We start from the raw sequence: 22,815 nt of genomic DNA on the forward strand, positions 1-22,815 counted from the left end.
CAAAGGAAGGAAGGGAGGGAGAGAGGGAGGGAGGGAAGGAAGGAAGGAAGGGAGGGAGGGAGGGAGGGAGGGAGGGGAAGGAAGGAAGAAAGGAAGGAAGGAGAAGGGAAGGGAAGAAAGAAAGAGGGACAGAGAGGGAGGGAGGGAAGGAAGGAAGGAAAGAAGGAAGGGAAAAAAAGAAAGAAAAGAAAAGAAAGAAAGGGAGAGAGAGAGAGAGGAAGGAAGGAAGGAAGGAAGGAAGGAAGGAAGAAAGGAAGGAAACAAACCAGACTCCAAAGTTTCCATATTGTATGATTCCATTTATGTGACATTCTGGAAAAGACAAAACTGTTAAGGTGCCAGCTGCTGAAGGTGGGATAGAGATTGCCAGAAAAGCAGTGTGAGGAAACGTATGGGCATTGTGGAGATGTTCTTTCTTTTCTTCTTTTTAATCAGCCATATGCTAAGAAAATATTGTAACTGAATATTATTGGGGATGGTGGCTACGTGTACATCTGTCAAAATATTGTACCATGTGCTTAAGATGGGTAAACTTATTGTATGTAAATCACACCTAAAGAAGGCTGATTTTAAAATTATCAAAATATCAATGTTGAAAACATCAGTTCTCAAGAAATAATATAAGCTACGGATGCCTTCAAATTCCCAAGCAAAAGAAAAATTTAAGGCAACATGCATGAATTTACACAATGCCAATAATTAAGGTCCAGGGATTAGAAACACAGGGGTTTGACCCAGGGAGGTGGTGTGTTAGGGAGGAAAAAAAAAAAACAAAAAAACACAGGGGTTTTCAGAGAGAGATGTGAGACACACAAGGAGAAATCTTCTAGAACCTACAATCCAAAGTGCTTTGTGGCCGGGGGTGAGCTTGAAAAAAAAAAAAAGTGCTCTATGAAGGCAATGTATTGGGAGTTATTCAATGGTTGGCATTTGCCAAATTTATAAACCTAGCAAGTACAGTGAATTTCACAAGGTGCAAGAAAACAAAGCTTATGGTGAGATGTAGATTGACAAATGTCTTAGTTGCCAATTGACATACAAAATGAAAAACCAGAGTCTTGCTATTAGGATAAAACGCCAAGTTTTTGTTTTTAGAGACAGGGTCCCACTATGTTGCCTAAGCTGGACTCCAATACTTGGGCTCAAGCGATCCTCCTGAGTAGCTGGGACTATAGGTGCAAGTCACTGTACCTGGCAAGAGTGAGTCAGGGGTCAAAAGCTTACAGCACCCGGTAAGAATCCCACCCAAGTACTAACCAGGCCTGAGCTTGCTTAGCTTCTGAGTTCAGGTGCATTCAGGGTGGTAGGGCTATAGACTGTTTAGTTTTGATTTGGTTGGTCTTTGTTAACAAAGCCCAAGGGACTCTTTTTATGCTCACTTTTCTTCCTTCAGTATTGCATGCCTGGGAGTTCTGCTTCTAGCTATGGCAGGATCACTTATTCCAACAAACCCTCTCACTAAAAAAAACTACAAAACCTGGACAAAATGTAAAATACTTAAGTTAAAAAACCCCAGCAGTTACCAAGGCAGTGATGACTCGAGGGGCTAAGATCCCTGAGAAAGGAAAAGGGTGATCCATAGGGGTCAACTATTCAAAGTATTGGGAGAATTTACAAATGGCAGCTGAGAGCTGACTGGCTATAAATTGGAGGTTTGTAGTTCCCATGACTTCCTCTTTGGGTTCAGTAATTTGGTAGAAAAGCTCACAGAACTCAGGAAAGCAGTTTACTTCTAGATTACCAGTTTATTATAAAGGATACAACTCAAGAACAGCCAGGTGGAAGAGCTGCCTAGGGCAAGGTACAAGGGAGGTGCGTGGAGCTTCCAGGCCATCTCCAGATCCCCTACTCTCCCAGCACCTCTATGTGTTCACCAACCCAAAAGCTCCCCACACCCCATCATTTGCAGGTTTGAAGGAGGTTCCATTAGGTAGGCATGACTGATTAAATCATCCGCCATTAGTGATTCAGTCAATCTCCAGATTTTACCTTCATCTCCCTCTTATCTCACCTCTTGTCTCCTAGGCAACTTCAAGGGATTTAAAAGGTCTGAACTGGGGACAAAGATTAAATATGTATTTCCTTTTTTTTTTTTTTTTTTTTTTAGACAGAGTCTCTTGCTGTGACCTAGGCTGGAGTGTAGTGGTGCAATCTTGGCTCGCTGTAATCTCCGCCTCCTGCATTCAAGCGATTCTCGTGCCTCAGCCTCCCAAGTAGCTGGGATTACAGGTGTGTGCCACCACATCTGGCTAATTTTTTGTATTTTAGTAGAGACAGGGTTTCACCATGTTGCCCAGTCTGGTCTCGAACTCCTGAGCTCAGGCAATCCACCTGCCTTGGCCTCTCAAAGTGCTAGAATTACAGATGTGAGCCTCTGTGCCTGGTCTCAAATATGGATTTCATATTATGTTGCCATATCATTGTACCTCATCAGGGACAAGCATTCCAGACCAGTAAGATGAAAATCTTCAATGTGTGGTACAGTACAGAGGTGTTATCTTTATTGACCTCAGGACCAAGTACCACAGTGGAGACTTGATAGCTTATTCCATTCATCCTCCTGTTATAAAATCTTTTTTTTTTTTTTGGAGACAGGGTCTTGCTCTGTCAACCAGGTTGAAGCACAGTAACTCGATCTCAGCTCACTGCAACCTCTGCCTCCTGGGTTCATGTGATTCTCCTGCCTCAGCCTCCTGAGTAGCTGGGATTACAGGCACCCATCACCATGCCCAGATAATTTTTGTATTTTTGACGGGGTTTCACCATGTTGGCCAGGCTTGTCTTGAACTCTTGACCTCAGATGATCCTACCTGGCCTCCCAAAGTGCTGGGATTACAGACATGAGCCACCACACCCAGCCTTATAATCTTTTTTTTTTTTTTAAAAAAAAGACCAGTGCCAAGGACATGGTAAGTTTAACATAGGGCTTGAGTGGATCTCAGCGGTGCAAGGTGTGGCCTTAGCAGACATTTTTGGCTCCCTCCCTGATCTTATTAGGCCTTACTTAGTACATACAGGTCCAATGTCTCCTGCCAGCAGGAGTTTTTTTTTTTTTTTTGCTCACTGCAACATCCGCCTCCTGGGTTCAAGTGATTCTCCCAACTCAGCCTACCGAGCAGCTGGGATTACAGGCACCTGCCATCATCCCCAGCTAAGTTTTGTATTTTTGTAGAGACGGGGTTTCACAATGTTGGCCAGGTTAGTCTTGAACTCATGTCCTCAGGCGATCCACCCACCTCGGCCTCCCAAAGTGCTGGGATTACAATGTGAGCCACCATGCCCAGCCACTTGTGTCTTTTTGGCTGAGGCTTTCTTTGCCTGCGTGAGCCCAATGTGAATGCACCATGCTTAAGATTAACATCCCCTGGTATGAAGTCATAGCAGCCTAACTCAGTGACTGACAGGAGTTGGTGTATAAATAGCTCTATTTCTGGCCCCTTAGGTGGAATAATTTTAAGACACATATTCTCAAAGCCAGGCGTGGTGGTATGCACCTGTAGTCCCAGCTACTGGAGAAGCTGAGGCTGGTGAATTGCTTTTTTTTTTTGAGACAAGAGTCTCACTCTGCCGTCCAGGCTGGAGTGCAGTGGGGCGATCTCAGCTCACTGCAACCTCCGCCTCCCAGGTTCAAGCAATTCTCCCTAGTAACTGGGATTACAGGCACCTGCCATCATGCCTGCCTGGCTAATTTTTGTATTTTTTTAGAGATGGGGTTTCACTGTGTTGGCCAGACTGGTCTTGAACTCCTGACTTCAGGTGACCTGCCTGCCTCAGCCTCCCAAAGTGCTGGGATTAGAGGCGGGAGCCACCATGCCTGGCCAAATAGCTTTTTTGAGACAGGGTCTCTCACTCTGTCACTCAGGCTGGAGTCCAATGACATGATCTAAGCTCACTGCAACCTCTGCCTCCTGGGCTCAAGTGATCCTCCCACCTCAGCCTCCCAAGTAGCTGAGACTACAGGTAAGCGCCACTATGCCTGGCTAATTTTTGTGTTTTTAATAGAGGTGAGGTTTTACCATGTTGCCCAGTCAGGTCTGGAACTCCTGGACTCAAGCAATCTGCCTGCCTTGGCATCCCAAAGTATTGGGATTAGAGGTGTGAGCCCCCACCCCCAGGTGAATTGCTTGAGTCCCAAGTAGCTGAGACTACAGAAGCATGCCACCACACTTGACTATTTTTAAATTTTTTGCAGAGACAGGATCTCCCTATATCGCCCAAGCTGGTTTCGAACTCCTGGACTCAAGCAATGTTTTGGGGCTCCCAAAGTGTTGGGATTATAGGCATGAGCCACTGCATCTGGGTAGTAAACACTTTTTTTTTTGGAGATGGGGTCTCACTGTGTCACCCAGGCTGGAATGCAGTAGCATGGTTCCAGCTCACGGCAACCTCCACCAGGCTCAAGCGATCCTCCCACCTCAACCCCACCAACCAGTTGAGACTACAGGTGCATGCCACCACACCCAGCCAATTTTTCTGTTTTTTGTAGAGAGGGGGTTTCGCCATGTTGCCCAGCCTGGACTTGAACTCGTGGATTTAAGCAATCAGTCTGCCACAGCCTCCCAAAGTGCTGGGATTACAGGAAAGAGCCACTGCGCCCCGCCCCAGTAAAAACTCTTACGAGTAGGGGTGGGGGGAAGCAGAGAAGAGGATGTCAATGGAGTTGACAAGGAAGGGTATTGCAATTTTAAGTAATGCAGTCAGAGGATACTTCACTGAAATGAATAAACTCTTGAATGACAGGAGGGGAAGGGAAGGAGATGTAGATACCTAAGAGGATGGACTATACTTGGTGAGGCTACAGGGCTGCATGTGGGGGAAAGTAGACACGTGGTCAGGTACAGGCTATATTGTAGACCTTTTTAAAGATGACTGTAAATACTTCGGTGAAACTGACATGGAAGCCATTGGATTTTTTTTTTTTAATTGTCATTTTCTCCCCAAAAGCAGGATCTGAAGCCATTGAAGATTTTTTTCCCCCTTCTGTTTCTTTTTCCTTCAATAGTTTTGGGGAAACAGGTGGTTTTTGGTTACATGGGTAAGTTATTTAGTGGTAATTTCTGAGATTCTGGTGCACCCTGTCATCCAAGCAGTGTACACTGTACCCAATGTGTAGTTGTTTATCCCTCACCTCCCTCCCACCCTTCCCCAAGTCCCAAAAGTCCGTGATTCTTATGCCTTTCCGTCCTCATAGCTTAGCTCCCACTTGCAAGTGAGAACACACAATATTTGGTTCTCCATTCCTGAGTTACTTTACTTAGAATAATGGTCTCCAACTCCATCCAGGTTGCTATGAATACCGTATTTTGTTCTTTTTTTATGGCTGAGTAGTATTCCTCTGGACGCACTGCAAACTCTGCCTCTCGGGTTCAAGCTATTCTCGAGCTTCAGCATCACCAAGTAGCTGGGATTACAAGTGCTTGCCACCACGCCTGGCTAATTTTTGTTTTTAGTAGAGATGGGGTTTCACCATGTTGGTCTCAAACTCCTGGCCTCAAACGATCTGCCTACCAAAATGCTAGGATTATAGTCGTGAGCCACCCCACACCTGGCCAGCATTTAAAAATTTCTGAAAGAAAGAAGACAGAAAAGAAAGAAAAGGAAGAAAAGGAAGGAAGGAAGGAAGGGAGGGAGGGAGGGAGGGAGGAAAGGAAGGAAGGAAAGCAAAGGAAAGAAAGGAAGAAAACCTCCCAAACCAAAAAAACTATGGAAAGATCTAAGCCTCAGGATCCCAAATGGATCAAACATAGATGAAACCAGACAAAAATTTGCTGTATTACAAACACTCACTTGATAAATTCAGACTAGGCTGCAAAGAAATGAAGGCTCCACCACAGTGGGATTCTGCAAATGACTTCAGATCCTGTGCAACAATTAACAGCAAACCGCAATACTAAGTTTGAGTAGGATTAAAGACAGAATTCTTCTCGGCTGATCTTTAGTTTTGTGTGTCCCATAATCTGGTTTCATTACATTTAACTTACGGGGCAGTAAAGTCTCAATCTTGACGATCCCTAAAATGGAAATGAAGCTAAATTTTCCCAGACCTGAGGAAATCTCCAAAAACAGAAATCTACGTCCATTCTTTGAGGTAGGAAGAAAAACGGTACTTAGAACAAACTGTTCTGATACATATCAACTTCATAAGCACAAAAAATTTATTCTGAATAAATCACTTTACAATTACTGAAAAAGATGTTCATTACTTAGCTATGTACTTAACAAATCAAATTACCCAAACAAAATAAACATGGCAATACAAAAACGTTAAGAATTTACAAAGCTGTACAAAATAACTTAAAATTTAAAAATTAGACTGATACAGTCTATAAGATCTCTTCAAGAGAGCTGTCCAATTACAGATCTATAGAGTTTTCTTCAGAAGATCAAAGAAAGGATGCTTTAAGGCTTCTTTGAGAGTAATTCTTTTGGCTGGATCATACTCCAACATTTTCTGAATGAGGTCAAAGAGACACTCATGTTCAACATCCTGAGAAAGCATAAATTCCTGGAAGAAAAAAAAGAAAATCAACAGCCTTTTCCACTACCATTTACTACACTGTGTAACAGTAAACCACATATATATAACCACCATAAAAACAGAAAAGAGGCCAGGCATGGTCACTCACACCTATAATCCCAGCAATCTGGGAGGCCAAGGCAGGCGGATCACTTGAGGGCAGGAGTTCAAGACCAGCCTGGCTAACATAGTAAAACCCTGTCTTTACTATTTTTAAAAAAAAAAAAAAAAAAAAAAAGCATGGTGGCGTGTATCTGTAATCCCAGCTACTTGGGAGGCTGAGACTCGCTTGAGCCTGGGATGCAGAGGTTGCAATGAGCTGGGCCAAGATCGTGCCACTCTACTCCAGCCTGGGCAACGAAGCAAGGCTCTGTCTCAAAAGACAAACAGAAGAAACTCAAAGTTTTGACTATTTGAGCAATGCCTCAAAGGCTTACCTTCAGAGGTTTACAGCGCCTTGAAACATATCTGCCGGCAGAACTGTGTTCATCCCAGTCTAATCGATCATGGTGAAAATATTTACGTTTCCTAAAAATAAGTCAATATCCATTCATGTTTATAACACTGAAAACTTAAAACAGCTAGCAAAGGTTATCAATCACTATGCTTTCCCAGATCACTTTTCTAGAGACTTAAATGGCAGCCATGGGATAAAAACGTTAGCTGCTTTGCACCAAGGTAATCTACTATTTAACCGATAAAAATATTAGTCTGACTTCATTATTTATAAAGTTCTAATCAGCTCCTGAGACTTGGTAGAGTGAAAATTTTTTTTATAAATTAAGTTCTAATCAGAAGATGTGATCAAATGATACTAAAGATGTCACTAACTCTTAAAACGTACCTGGTTTTCTGTATCATATGTTTTGGTAGAGGTCCAAGAATTCTTTCCATCATTGCTAAGTGCTCCTTACTATCGTGTGTCTAGAAATAAAATAAAAACAAACTTGAGGAAGAGGACCACCAAAACAGACATAGTTAAAAGCTGACAGCAAAAAACTAACATTAATGCTTGCAGAACAAACTTGCCAATGACTTCCTACATGGACACGGATAATTGCTTATATACTTAAAGGTGTTTTAAATAAAACAATTATGAAAGAAATATGAATTAGTTTCATTTTAATTTATGACTATCTACAATTAATAGTCTATAATGGGAGAAGAAGCTATCTAAATGTGCACGTATACTTTATTTCTTCATATAAACAGGCACTTTTCTTGTGCAAAGCAAGGTTGAATACATCATTGTCACTTACTGGAAATACGGTAAACCCAAGATAGTATTCAATAAGAATGCATCCTATACTCCAGACATCACATGGTTGGGACCACCCTAGGGCTGCAAAGCAAAGCAAAATGTAAGGGAAAAAAATCCTCAATATTTGTTAAAGAAATTAAAATGTTAACAGTAATACCTTTTTTTTTTTTCTTTTAGACAGTCTCCTCTGTCACCCAGGCTGGAGAGCAGTGGTGCGATCTCGGCTTAATGCAAGCTCTGCCTCCCGGGTTCATGCCATTCTCCTGCCTCAGCCTCCCAAGTAGCTAGGACTACAGGCGCCCACCACCGCGCCTGGCTAATTTTTTGTGTTTAGTAGAGACGGGGTTTCACCGTGGTCTCGATCTCCTGACCCCATGATCCGCCCGCCTCGGCCTCCCAAAGTGCTGCGATTACAGGCGTGAGCCACTGCACCCGGTCAACAGTAATACTTTTTTAAAAAAGCATATGTAATGTAGGCTGGGCACAAGTGGCTCACGCCTGTAATCCCAGTGCTTTGGGAGGCCAAGATGGGAGAACTGCTTGAGCTCAGGAGTTCAAGACCAGCCTGGGCAACCTAGTGAGATCTCATCTCTATTAAAATATATATATATAATGAATTGGCTGGGCACGGTGGCTCACGCCTGTAATCCCAGCCTTTTGGGAGGCCGAGGCGGGTGGAGCACGAGGTCAGGAGATCAAGATCATCCTGGCTAACATGGTGAAATCCCGCCTCTACTAAAAACACAAAAACAAAATTAGCCAGGCGTGGTGGCAGGTGCCTGTAGTCCCAGCTACTCAGGAGGCTGAGGTGGGAGAATGGCATGAACCCGGGAGGCAGAGCTTGCAGTGAGCCAAGATCGCACCACTGCACTCCAGCCTGGGTGACAGAGCGAGACTCTGTCTCCAAAAAAACAACAACAACAAAAAATGTATATATACACACACACATATATATGCAATGTGATGTTTGAGCTGGATGATACTAAAGCAATAACTTAATCCAAGGTTAAATATATATGGCCGGGCACAGTGGCTCATGCCTGTAATCCCAGCACTTTGCAAGGCCAAAGCCGGCAGATTGCTCTAGGTCAGCAGTTTGAGACCAGCCTGGCCAATGTGGTGAAACCCCATCTCTACCAAAAATAAGAAAATTAGCTGGGCGTGGTGGTGGGTGCCTATAATCCCAGCAACTCAGGAGGCTGAGGCAGGAGAATTGCTTGAACCCAGGAGACAGAAGTTTCAGTGAGCCAAGATCGCACCACTGTACTCCAGCCTGGGCGACAGAGCAAGTCTCCATCTAAAAAACAAATAAATGATAAAAATAAATAAAATACATACTGTTACATACAGTCTGGAATATAATAGGCATTAAACAATTCTCTGAGACTGAGTCTCGCTCTGTTGCCCAGGCTGGAGTACAGTGGCATGATCTTGGCTCACTGCAACCTCCGCCTCCTGGGTGTTCAAGCAATTCTCCTGCCTCAGCCTCCTGAGTAGCTGGAACTACTGATGCGTACAACCACACCCAGCACATTTTTTTGTAGAGATGGGGTTTCATCGCGTTAGCCAGGATGGTCTCGATCTCCTGACCTCGTGATGTGCCCGCCTCGGCCTCCCAAAGTGCTCGGAATTACAGATGTGAGCCACTGCGCCCCACTCGGCAATTAACTATTACATTAAAAAACCCTACCACATAACTACAAATGTGAAAACAATTCCAGAAAGGTTAAGCCACTTGCTCAAATTCCCAGAACTAATTATCTGGTACAATTGAGAGCTTAAAATCCTTAATGCACTTCATGATACTTATCCCTTAAAGAAAAAATGATAAAGCCCCACAAGTAACACCTAAAACTGCAAAAAAATTTTAACTCTCAATAAGGAAATACAAAGGTTCTCAAAGGACAATTAATACTCACCTAAAATAACTTCAGGTGCTCTATAATGTCTTGTAGATACCAATGTACTGTGATGTTCATCATCGTATGTTGCACTTCCAAAGTCTACAACTTTAATATCTGGATTTATTAAGGTGCGTTCATCACGTTTCTGAAAATCATATATTATGGTTAAGAAGGCATAAGCTATTAAGGTATAAAATATTCACTTTATGAATACTTTGGAAGACTTACTATTTTGGGATTATATGCCTCTGTGTAGTCAGACTGCACAAATAAGATGTTTTCAGGCTTTAAGTCTGTGTGAGTCAACTTATTACTGTGCAAAACTGAGAATAAAGAGAAAGTTGCTGTAATCAGAAAACATCAAACCAAACCACAAAACCCCACAATAGGCCAGGTGCAGTGGCTCACACCTGTAATCCCAGCACTTTGGAAGGCCAAGGCAGGTGGATCACTTGAGGTCAGGAGTTCGAGACCACCCAGACCATTACAGTGAAACCCTGTCTCTACTAAAATTACAAAAATTGGCCGAGCATGGTGGCGTAGTCCCAGCTACTCGGAACGCTGTGGCAGGAGAATCACTTGAACCGGGGAGGTAGAGTTTCCAGTGAGTGAAGACTGCGCCACTGCACTTCAGCCTGGGCAGCAAAGTGAGACTCCGTCTCAAAACAAAAAAACCCAACAAAAATCCTCTGATTCCTTTCCCATATGCCCAAAGAAGAATGGTCAACAACATTCCAGTCTGCTAGAAAATCACCAGTAACTAAAACTCATTACCTCTTATGAAGCTTTCTTTTATGATATACCACGCCTTAATTTTTAGCCAGCATTTGAAGTTACTATTTTTATGCACCAGAAAAGTCTAAATTATAGTCTGCAACACAGTATATTGTTATATGATGGATATCCTACTTATTGAATCAAATGTACACCACTGATCAACAGCCTGTGATCAAATCTCTTCACACCTACTCTTCCTCCCTCCTTTATTTTTAATCAAATAAAAATTGTACATACTTAGGATGTACATTTTGATATATTTTGTGGAATGGATAAAACTAGCAAATTAACGAAGATATACCCAGAACTTACAATTCACAGACTTGCATATCTGATATGCCATCTTTCTGATATGATCCAGTCGAAATGGTAGAAAACCATTTTCTTTAATGAAGTCATAAGTACTAAGTCCCAGTAGTTCAAAAACAATGCAAATGTGACCATGATGCTCAAACCATTCCAACATCTGGACACAGCGGCTATAAACACAAGAAAAATAGCTAAGTATAGTTGCTCCTAATTTAAATATACCTGACACCACTTCCCAAGTTCTAATCTGATACTTACAAAGTACTGTTGGGGTCTGTTGTATTCAAGTGTTCCAGAACTTGTATTTCTGAGCGAGCAGCTTCACAGTATCTATCCACATTTTTAACTATTTTTACTGCTACATGTCTACCTCCCCTGTTAGAAAGATGCATGCAAATTTCAGAATGACAGACATGATGCTCAATTCCAGTTATCACTGACTTCAAACTGTACTGCTTCTACACTGACCCACTGTATTTTTTTTAATTTATGGTTTAGTGTTCAGTTCTGATTACATGCTGAATGACACAAATTTCTTTCCTCAAACCACCACTCACATGAGTTATTTTTTGGTATTTCAGCTAAACAACTTCTTCCTAGGTACCTGTCACTGTCAAACATTATCTCAAATGTTCTTTTAGTCCAGGTTGCCAGAAGAGTTAGGATACAGTGGAGACAAAGTAAAGAGCTCAAAGGCCAGGTGCAGTGGCTCACGCCTATAATCCCAGCACCTTGGGAGGCCGAAGGTAGCGAATCAGTTGAGGTCAGAAGTTTGAGACCAGCCTGGCCAACATGGTGGAACCCTGTCTCTACCAAAAACACGAAAATTAGCCAGGCATGGTGGGGTGTGCCTGTAATCCCAGCTTCTTGGGAGGCTGAGGCAGGAGAATCACTTGAACCCGGAAGGTGGAGGCTGCAGTGAGCCAAGATCGCACCATTGCACCCCAACCTGGATGACAGACCAACACTCCATCTCAGGGAAAAGAAAAAAAAACAAAAACAAAAAAAGAACTCTAGCTCTCATGTCCTTACCAATCAATAGTAGGAAGCCTCCTCAAAACTGCTTTGCCATTCAGGAAGAGGAATAACAACAACAAACAGAGAACTTAAAAAAAAAAAAAAAAAAAAAAAAAAGGCAACGGAAAAAATTCTATACCATCTTAAGAAATTTCATGGCTGGAGCCGGGCGCTCATGCCTGTAATCCCAGCACTTTGGGAGGCTGAGGTGGGCAGATCACCTGAGGTCAGAAGATCGAGACCAGCCTGGCGAACATAGTCAAACTCTGTCTCTACTAAAACAAAAAATAGCTAGGCAGGGTGGCATGTGTCTGTAGTTCCACCTACTCAGGAGGCTGAGGCAGGGGAACCACCTGAACCCAGGAGGCAGAGGGTGCAGTGAGCTGAGATTGTGCCACTGCACTCCATCCACCCTGGGTGACAGAGCAAGACTCTGTCTTGAGAGAAAAAAACAAAAAAAATTCAATCAGTAGTTTGATAAACATACATAATTAAACTTGGGACACTAAGTTATCTCTGGCTGTTACCAGAATGAATTATGGCAGTTTCTAAATATATAGATTCCTAGGTAACTACCCTGAAAAGGTCTGGGGGTAGGCAAACCTCTCAAAAAACCAAGGCTGAGAACCACTAATATGGCGGGGGAAAAAAGTGTGGCCTAACAACAGTGTCTAGTAGGACAACAAAAAAATACTTTCAAAATAATATAAAGTGTGTTCTCAGACTAAAATTAGAAACTATACATACTATTAGTAGCTGTTTAAAACATATGAAGAGATAACTACCTCTAACTGGAAATTTCTTATATCCAAGTAAAAAAGGGTATAAAGATATGTATCTAACTCACAGACCATTTTCTAAAGCTAAATCAAATTACCCATATTGCCAACTTCCCTAAATGTAATCCCAACATGGGAAACTTACGCTTTATGATCGATGCACTCCACAACTTTTCCAAAAGCTCCTTCACCTAAAGTATCAACAATTTCATCTAAAAGAGAGAAATAAATCTCAGTCATATCAAGAAGTGGAAACAATGTACTTATCACAATAAATGCTATCAATGTAGATTATTCTAGTTGATGCTACAAATTTCCTTATCACTAGATATTTATTTTATTGGTCAACACCAGCAAAAAACATAATTATTAGGTCTAATTTCATTAATTTGATTACTGTTCTGGAAGTTCTGTATAACAAACATTACATTTCTAAAGAAAGCAAAAATACAATCCCCCCCACCAAAAGAAATGGAAAAATAAAACAAAAAAAAAAAAAAAAAGAGAAAGAAAAAAAGATTTCCAAATCCCTGAAAGCTTAATCTATATATAGATTATGTTATCTGAAAAGTTAATAAGTGTTGAAAAATATTCTATACATCTTGCACTTAGTACGTCTCCACTCTGACAGATCAGGTGACCCTCCTCATCATCCTCTACACTCCTGGTTCTTTTCCTTCGGTGACTCTTCTGGAAACGTCAAGTGGGCGGCACCAAGATCATCCAGCCAATCAATATACCCGAGTGAATTCAGGGCAGAATACGAAATTCATTCAGCGGGGAGATATTCAGGCATTCAGATACAGGCCAGGCCACAAACGGTTGGCAGGAGCAATTTCAAATTCAGTCCCCAGAAATTCACAGGGCACATAGTTTATGTTAACAGGAGAAAAACATGGCAAGGAACAGATTTTCAGATAAGATACTCAAAGTGGCAAGGCAACAAAACATAATACAATTGTTTTTCTTAAAAAAAAAAAAATGCTTAGTTGTAGCATTCACTGAAACATAATTTTTTAGTTTCTAGTGTTCTAATTTAATGTTGCAAAATTGTAGGATGTAATATTTACTTGTCAAAGTAGACGGTGGCCAAATTAAGATTTCCTGGCTAATCTAAGAAAACAAATATTATAACAGTAAATAAAATTAAAGTGCTAATTTTGGGGAAAAAAAGATTTGGCATGTAAGAATAACACTACGGCATTTTTAATGTCATCTGAACTCATCTCCAAATTAACATATAACCCGTAACAGTTCAAATCTGCTTTGGTTTGCTTAGTGAAAGAAGGGTTAGAAAACATGCCTTGTTAGAACAAAGAAGCATACCTAATCCTAAATTATACAAAAATAAAATGCCTGTTCTACTCTTGTGATAAGGTTTCAATATATCAAAACTAATCAGATTTCTTGAAGTACCATAAAAAACCTTTTAGAATATTTTATAATCATTTTCAACTAATCTAAATTAAATCAATTAATTCCCACCATTTCACTGGAATATCAATTAAGAGCCAACCAATAATTAAATTATAGAGCTAAATGTGTACTTTACTTCCAGAATTTCCTATCCAATGAACAAACACAGAAAAAATCGTGCAGGTTAAAACTGAGATGATTTCATCTTAAAACTTTCTCAAATAATCAAAGGCAAAAATTCAAGTTTCCCTGTTCCACATGGGATATAAAATTTCCAAAATGTTTTAAAAAAGTTCATACCCCATGTGAACGACGATGTGAAGTACTGTGGTGAATCCTGTGTTTGCTTTTATAACTACTTCTTCCACTTCTACCAGAAGACTTGCTACTATGGTTCTGATATCGGCTTTCATGGTCTCTATGGCGATGTCCAGGTTCACATCCTTGATTGTAGTCATTTCTGTACTCATCAATGTAGCGTCGACTATGATAATCTTTCTCATTTATAGACCTGCTTTCCAAATAATGGCTAGAGAAATAAAAATTATTTTCAATGTTTTATGCTAAGACCAAATATCCTCACATTCTCAACACAGCACAGCACTTAGACTCCCCCACAACCACCTTAATTTTACAAACATTACAAACCATCTCTCATTAGAAACACAAAGGAATGGTAGCAATCAAGTACTTATTTAAGTGATACTAGTTTTGTCTAATAATTTATTTGTATATTCAAATATTTTAAGTATCCTCCTTACCTATCACACATTTTAGAGTGAGTGTATTTGCAGCGCTTGTTCTCCCGGGCACTGCTATGTGATCTCTTCCTTCTTTTATGACTGCTGCTGCTCCTCCATTTTCCATAATCCCAATCCTTGTCATCCCAATCAGGACAGTAAGTTCTCTTTGAGTGTCTCATCTACATTAAAGGCAAGTTTTTCCTAGTTAAATTGTATCCCACACTGAGCTGTTTAAAATTCGTATTTACAAAGGTCCCCTCGTGACCTCGTTTTTTTAAAATCAAAATTTAAGAATCATTGTCACCCAATCTGAAATCACTGATAAATCCAATGATTGTGTTGTCCCATATTCTGCAATTTGATCTGCAGTTTGAACTTTATTCACAGGCACCCTGCATTAGCCATATCATGCCCAGATTTATTGCAAGAATGTAAAAAAAGTGAAAAAAGCAGAGGGAGGAATCACAATTTACTAGTTTTGGTAAATTTTACCCCTGCCCTACCAGCAGCACAAATGTACTATAGAAGTCCACACGTCATTCTCCCCTTTTAAACGTGTACCAGAAACTAGTCTCCAACTCAAATGCAATCATAAATGTTCCTCACCAACAGCGCATTACTGATTACTGCAAACATAATCAGAATTGTATCTGAGTTGCTGACAAAATCATCACACAGAATCATCATTATAGAGTATTTCTGTACACGAATAAATGAAACTACCAAGGACTTCAATTACACACGAAGGCAACGATGGCATCAGAATATAACAACAACAAAACACCATCTTTCCAGTACCACTCCCAATCACATACGACATAATTTATCCTAAACGCAATGTTGACACAATCAATTTGGGAATGGTAAGAACCACCTCCTTTTCCGAAATCCTTCGAACAAAATCGAAAATCTCTAACCTAACAACTTGAAAAAGACATTATATAGAAATTCATCAACTGCCGTTCCTTCTTCCAAGTGGAACCCCTCTGCGTCTTTGGCTACAATTCTTTTTTTTTTTTTTTTTAAAGCCTGTCAAATTTAGCTGTAGGGGTTGTATACTAATTTTTGTGACACTAGTAACTACTAAGTTATAATAACCCACTACCATTGGACCAGCCTGAGTACAATTTTTAAAGCCCTCCAACCGGGTCGGGGGCCGTGGCTTATGCCTGTAACCCCAGCACTTTGGGAGGCTGAAGCAGGATGGTTGCTTGAGCCCAGGAATTCGAGGTCAGCCAGAGCAACAAAGCGAGACCCTGACTCTACAAAAAATAAAAAATTAACCGGGGGGTGGTAGCGCGCGCCTGTAGTCCCAACTACTCAGGAGGCTGAGGTGGGAAGATCACCTGAGCCCGGATTTCAAGGCTGCAGTGAGCCCTCATTGCGCCACTTGCACTCCGGCCTGGGCGACAGGGGCGAGACCACCTCCCCCCTCCCCCCAAAAAAGGGAGGCGGGGCGCGGTGGCTCACCCCTGTAATCCCAGCACTTTGGGAGGCCGAGGCGGATGGATCACCTGAGGTCAAGAGTTTGAGGCCAGTCTAATACGATGAAACTCCGTCTCTACTAAAAATACAAACATTAGCCAGACATGGTGGCGCGGGCATGCAATCCCAGATACTCGAGAGGCTGAGGCAGCAGGACAATCGCTTGAACCCGCGAGGCGGAGGCTGCAGTGACCCGAGATCGCGCCACTACACTCTAGCCTGCGCGACAGAGCGACACTACAAGAAACAAAAGCTCCAACTGCTAACCCAAGAGGAGTACGCTGAAATGCCATCGCATAAAATGCTCGGTCACCAGACTTCTGTCACAACGCTCCTTCAAATACACCCCGGCATTTCTCTTTCCTTAGGTTCCCAAGTCTCGTTTTTGTTAACACCACTGAGGACAAAGCCACTCGCGACGTTTACGCCGACCCTTTAACCACTAGACATTAACTGTAACCCCCTACGGGTTCCGTCTCTTCCTCCACTTGCTCCAGACGACATTTCCCCACAGCTGCGTGCTTCAAGCACATTCCGGAACCCCAGCAAACCCCACCCCCAACAGGGAGCCTCGCCTTTCCGGCCACAGTGCCAAGGCCGGCCTCCGCCCAGCCGCCATCTTACAGCTCGGCCGAGGCGGCCCACAACATGGCGCCCGCCCGACCCTCCCACGTCAGGCGGCGCCGCTCCCTCAGCGGAGGGCGAACACTCCAAGAGGGCGGCCGGCCTAGCAAACACCGTAACTACTCCCGCAGGCCGGATCCGGCGGCGACGGGCTCGGCCGCGCAGGAAAGAGGGGCGCGCCGCCATTATGCAGCCTGGGAGCGAAGGGAGCAGGCAGTCATCGCGCCAGGGACGGCGGGCAGCAAACAAGCGGGAAGTGGTGGCATCGCCAGGCGCCCGCGAGGCTCACAGGAACGGCCCTGTCACCTAGTCCGCTCCCTCCTGCGTCTTACCGTCCTGGACAAAGACTCCAAGTCGAAGGAGACAAAGCTTGTAACGCAATCACGGGAATCACCCAGCTGACTGCGACGAGCACCAACAACAAAATGGAGCTGACAGCTGCTGCGTCGGGACTCGCCTCGAAAACACTGATGACGCAACGAGCGCGTCTCCGCCGCGGGGCGGGGCATGCACGGGGCGAGCAGGCGGAAGGGGCGGGCGTCTGGAGCGTTGGCGGACGCGTGAGCACCGTGGGCGCAGGCGCCGGGGCGGGAGCCAGAGGTGGGTGATGAAGGGAAGCTGTAGGTGCCTGCTGTGTTGTCTCTAATCTCCCGATACCGAGAAAACATTGCAATTTTTGGGGGAGAGTGTCGTCCCCACTCACTGAAAATTGTTTTTGAACGCTAGAACAAGGAACAACTTGTGAACAAGGAAAAGTGAGGGACTCAGGATACACAATAGCACGTACCCTGATTGCGACCACTAAAACAATTACTTTAAAAATAATACTTAACGGCGCGGTGTGTCTGGCGCGTAACCGTAGCACTTTGGGAGGCCGAGGAGAGCGGATCGCTTGAGCCCAGGACTTCGAGACCAGCCTGGGCAGCATAGGGAGACCCCTGTCTCTAAAAAATAAGTAAATGTTATACCACTAGCGTCAGATGGCTTCGGATTACTAATGGGATCAGTGAACGTGTCAGCTCAGTGTGAGCCAACAGAAATCGGTGTTCTGCACCTTGATCCTCATGGTGCCTGCATTAGGCCCACCGTGGGTAGCCAGCGTACCTCCCTATGATGCTTTTATGGCTGTGACTGAGTACACATTCTAAGAATAAAACTCCTTGATAAGTTTTGAAGGGAAGGCCAGCGTTAAAGAAACAGAGTGGCGGCTCTACAGCAAATGCAGGCTTTATGTCCAGCCTAAGATCTACAGAAGTGGGGGACCAGCCTAGTGCCGGTGCCCACCAGTGGGATACTTTTAGGTAAGGGCGGGAGGGGCCTGGGCCATATCGCTTACTGGCTTGCTACCCTGCAGGATGTTAAGATGTTCCCATAACTAGGCGGTTCTGGCCCTTGTTCCCGCGGAATGTGGTGGTGGTGGGTTTTTTTGTTTTGTTTTTGGTTTTTGTTTTGAGATGGAGCCTTGCTCTGTCACCCAGGCTGGAGTGCAGTGGTGCGATCTCCGCTCACGGCAACCTCCGCCTCCTGAGTTCAAGCGATTCTCCAGTCTCAGCTTCCCCGGTAGCTGGGACTGCAGGCGCGCGCCACCACGACCCGCTAATTTTTGTATTTTTAGTAGAGACGGGGTTTTGCCATGTTGGCCAGGCTGGTCTGGAATTCCTGACCTCAGGTGACCCACCCGCCTCGGCCTCCCAAAGTGCTGGGATTACAGGGGTGAGCCACCATGCCCCTGCAGGAATGCGGTGTTCTTCGCACTTTCTCACAGCAGAATATGACAGAGGTGTTTCTTTAGTGGTGCGTTTGTCCGTTTTGTGGTCAGGTGGTTGGGCAGGATGTTTCTCACAGCCCGAACCCCCGTGGAATGTTTCACTTTGACCAAGGTCTGCAAAATAGCCTGTGGGGGAGACGGGGCAGGGCCAGGGGAACGGGGGAGGGCGGGGGGCAGGGATTTACAAAATGGTGCAGTTTGGACTAACACTCTTAAAACCAAAAAAATAACCATATTTGCACCACTAATTAAAAGTGGCAGAGTTTAGAATAAAACCTGGAGGAGGTCGGGTGCGGTGGCTCACGCCTGTAATCCCAGCACAATGGGAGGCCAAGGTGGGTGGATCACGAGGTCAGGAATTCAAGACCAGCCTGGCCAAGATGATGAAACCCCATCTCTATTAGAAATACAAAAAATTAGCCGGGCGTGGTGGCAAGCTCCTGTAATCCCAGCTATTCGGGAGGGTGGGGCAGGAGAATTGTTTCAACTTGGGAGGTGGAGGTTGCAGTGAGCCGAGATCCACCACTGCACTACAGCCTGGGCAACAGAGCAAGACTCCGTCTCAAAAAAAAATAAGTGGCAAAACAAGGTCTGGCCAAAGGCCTTAATACTAATTCTAGAAACCTAAATGATTAAAATTTTAAAAGTGAAACAAAATGTAAAGTCATTAGTATACCAGGCGTGGTGGTGCACACCTGTAATCTTAGCACTTTGGGAGGCGGAGGCGGGTGGATCACGAGGTCAGGAGTTCGATACCATCCTGGCCAACATGCTGAAACCCCATCTCTACTAAAAATACAAAAATTAGCCAGGCGTGGTGGTGCTCACCTGTAATCCCGGCTACTCGGGAGGCTGAGGCAGGAGAATTGCTTGAACCCGGGAGACGGAGGTTGCCGTGAGCCAAGATCGCAACATTGCACACGAGCCTGGGCAATAGAGTTGAGACTCTGTCTCAAAAAAAAAAAAAAAAAAAAGAATTGCTTGAACCCTGGAGGCGGAGGTTGCAGTGAGCCGAGACTGCGTCACTGCATTCCAGCCCAGGCGACAGAGTGAGACTCTGTCTCAAAAAGAAAAAAAAAAGTCACTAGTATAACTGGCACTGTTACAGTAGGTAGCTAGTCAGGTATAAACAAAGAAGATGGCTCCCCCAAAACACACACTATGAGTATCGGGCAACCATCAGGTGAGATGGTCATGCAGTTATTAATTGTCTTGCTAAAGTAGTAATTGGTCACAGCTGGCACCAGGGAAAGGCAGTCTTCTAATAGAGAACACCTGAAACTGATGAGCAGCAGCTTCCTGATAAGATCTCAGGAGTTGGGCGAGTGGGGAGAAGTAATGCAAGATCCTGGAAGCATGACAATGTATAAAACCCCAAGTCATAAGCTCAAGCCACACACTTGTCTTCCAAGTCGCCCGCTTGGCCCTCTTCCAAGCATACTTTCCTTCCTTTCATTCCTCCTCTAAAGCTTTTTAATAAACTTTCACTCTTGCTCTAAAACGTGCCTCACTCTCTCCTGCCCCTCAGTCGAATTCTGTCTTCTGAGGAGGCAAGAATTGAGGTTGCTGCAGACCTGTACGGATACAGCTTCGCTCCTAGTAAAAGCACCTCAGTTTAGTGGAAGATATAAATGGTGACAAGAGGATAGCTGTAAGCTAACTTCAAACTAGTCAAGAAAGAATCAAAACATTAATTAGACCAGCCATTGGAAGAAATGAGACAAACCAAGAACTGATGCCAAGAAAAACATTTTGAGACGGAGTTTTGCTCTTGTCGTCCAGGCTGGAGTCCAATGGTATGAGCTCAGCTCGATCTCAGCTCACTGCAACCTCTGCCTCCCAGGTTCAAGCAGTTCTGCCTCAGCCTCCCGAGTAGCTGGGATTACAGGCATGTACCACCACGCCTGGCTAATTTTGTATTTTTAATAGAGACAGGTTTTCTGCATGTTGGTCAGGCTGTCTCGAACTCCCAACCTCAGGTGATCTGCCTGCCGTGGCCTCCCAAAGGGCTGGAATTACAGGCGTGAGCCGCTGCGCTCGGCTGGTATAAGTTTTAGGAACACCCAAATCCAACCACTGTGATCTAGGCAGTGAGCAGAATATAGTCTTGATGAAATCAATGGTAGAACCCAATGAATGGCCTGATGAGGTGAGAGCCCTGTGGTGGACATGAATGTTAGGAGAGCAGCTTCCACTTACTTACTACATGCCAGCAGCTTTACACACATTTAACCCTCACAATTGTCTTACGAGGTATTATTTATGGATGAGAATACTAAAGCTTGGAGATGTTAACTTGCCTAAAGTTACACAGTAAGGGGCACAGCTGTGATTCAAACACAGACCAGAACTCCACAAACTGGTGCCTTTAACTAGTTTACTGCATTTTTCAAATGGATCTTCTGTAAAGCTCCACTCTTCAATATTTTCAAAGATATGCCTTATGTTCTTACTTGTAATACAACCAAGTATCCTAGCCTTGAAATGCATTTTAAAGTTTTTTTTTTTTCTTGTTTTTTTTTTTGAGATGGAGTCTCACTGTGTTCCCATGCTGGAGTGCAGTGGTGCAATCTTGGCTCACTGCGACCTCCACCTTCCGGGTTCAATCAATTCTCCTGCCTCAGCCTCCCAAGTAGCCGGGACTACAGGTGTGTGCCATCACGCCCAGCTAATTTTTGTATTTTTAAGAGACGGAGTTCCACCATGTTGGCCAGGATGGTCTCGATCTCTTGACCTCCTGATCCGCCTGCCTCGGCCTCCCAAAGTGCTGCGATTATAGGTGTGAGCCACTGTGCCTGGCCCATCAAGGGCTAATCGTGACATATACCAGGCTTGGAGACCCAGCTGCAAAATTCCAGAGATTACTTTAAGGTGGTTAGTCAACAACCCAGCCATTGTTGAGATGATGCCAGCCCCCACTCCAGGTGGACCACAACTCAAGATAGCCACCAGAGCAAGCCACAGAGACCTGAAACCCTGTACCACTCCCGCATGCCTCCCATTCTAAGTTCCCTTTTTAAGCCCCTCTCCCCAGCCTAAAGTTCAAAATGATTTATTTAAGGTACCAGCTTTGGCCATTTCCCCATTAATAGCTCTGGAATAAAGTCACTTTCCTTTTACTGCATCTCCTCCTTGTTATTGACTTTGCAAGTGGTGTGCAGCCAAGCCTGCATTCAGTTACAATAAATGGGAACTAAATCTTGGATTCACATGGACAAAAAGATGGGAACAGCGACACTGGGGACTCCAAAAAGGAGGAGGAAGGGGCAGGGGCAAAGGCTGAAAAGCTTGCTTTTGGGTACTATGTTCACTATCTGGGTGACAGGATCAGTAGAAGCCCAAACCTCAGCACCATGCATTATACACTTGTAATAAAGCTGCATATGTACCTCCTGAATCTAAAATTTTAAAAAAAGATATGCCTTAAAACATGTCCATAAGCAGGCCAGGTGTGGTGGCTCACACCTGTAATCCCAGCACTTTGGGAAGCCGAGGTGGATGGATCACCTGAGGTCAGGAGTTCGCAACCAGCCTGGCCAACATGGTGAAACCCCATCTCTACTAAAAATACAAAAAAACAATAGCTGGGCATGGTGGCGGGTGCCTGTAATCCCAGTTATTTGGGAGGCTGACACAGGAGAATCACTTGAGCCCAGGAGGCGGAGGTTGCAGCGAGCCGAGATTGTGCCATTGCACTCCAGCCTGAGTGACAAGAGTGAGACTATGTCTCAAAAAAAAGAAAAAAAAAGTCTATAAGCAAATCAGTTGGGAAATGTTGTTTACGGTATTCCAAGACGTCTGTTTTTTTTTTTTTTTTGAGATGCAGTCTCGCACTGTCGCCCAGGCTGGAGTGCAATGGCTCGATCTCAGCTCACTGCAACCTCTGCATCCCAGGTTCAAGCGATTCTCCTGCCTCAGCCTCCCAAGTAGCTGGGATTACAGGCGCCCACCACCACGCCCAGCTAATTTTTTATATTTTCAGTAGAGACAGGGTTTCACCGTGTTAGCCAGGATGGTCTTGATCTCCCGACCTTGTGATCCACCCATCTTGGCCTCCCAAAGTGTTGGGATTACAGGTGTCAGCCACCGCACTCGGCCTCCAGGACTTCTTAGAGAGCCTTTACTGTAAATCCAAAGATCACACCTGTAATCCCAGCACTTTGGGAGGCCAAGGTGGGCAGATCACAAGGTCAAGAGATCAAGACCTTCCTGGCC

At 44.1% G+C, this 22,815-nt stretch overlaps 1 protein-coding gene across 3 annotated transcripts; it reads right to left on the reverse strand.

Annotated features, from left to right (window-relative positions):
* Positions 1–6,137: 6,137 nt before the first annotated feature.
* On the reverse strand, positions 6,138–17,345 carry CLK1 (CDC like kinase 1). 3 transcript variants are annotated; one of them, XM_025405009.1, is made up of 13 exons: positions 17,165–17,339; positions 14,742–14,902; positions 14,281–14,509; positions 13,164–13,254; positions 12,710–12,776; positions 11,027–11,143; positions 10,772–10,938; positions 9,911–10,005; positions 9,698–9,827; positions 7,777–7,859; positions 7,362–7,441; positions 6,955–7,045; positions 6,138–6,505 (listed from the first exon to the last, which is right to left on the reverse strand). In XM_025405009.1, the coding sequence occupies exons 2-13, from the start codon at positions 14,900–14,902 to the stop codon at positions 6,362–6,364; spliced, it is 1,455 nt and encodes a 484-aa protein (XP_025260794.1). In that variant the 5' UTR covers positions 17,165–17,339; the 3' UTR covers positions 6,138–6,361. The 3 variants fall into 3 exon arrangements, with proteins under 3 accessions (XP_025260794.1, XP_025260793.1, XP_025260795.1); XM_025405008.1 differs by having other exon boundaries at positions 16,701–17,295; XM_025405010.1 differs by lacking the exon at positions 13,164–13,254 and having other exon boundaries at positions 17,165–17,345.
* Between the last annotated feature and the right edge of the window lie 5,470 nt (positions 17,346–22,815).

Source organism: Theropithecus gelada, chromosome 12 (genome assembly GCF_003255815.1).
Source record: "Theropithecus gelada isolate Dixy chromosome 12, Tgel_1.0, whole genome shotgun sequence".
NCBI lineage: Eukaryota > Metazoa > Chordata > Mammalia > Primates > Cercopithecidae > Theropithecus > Theropithecus gelada.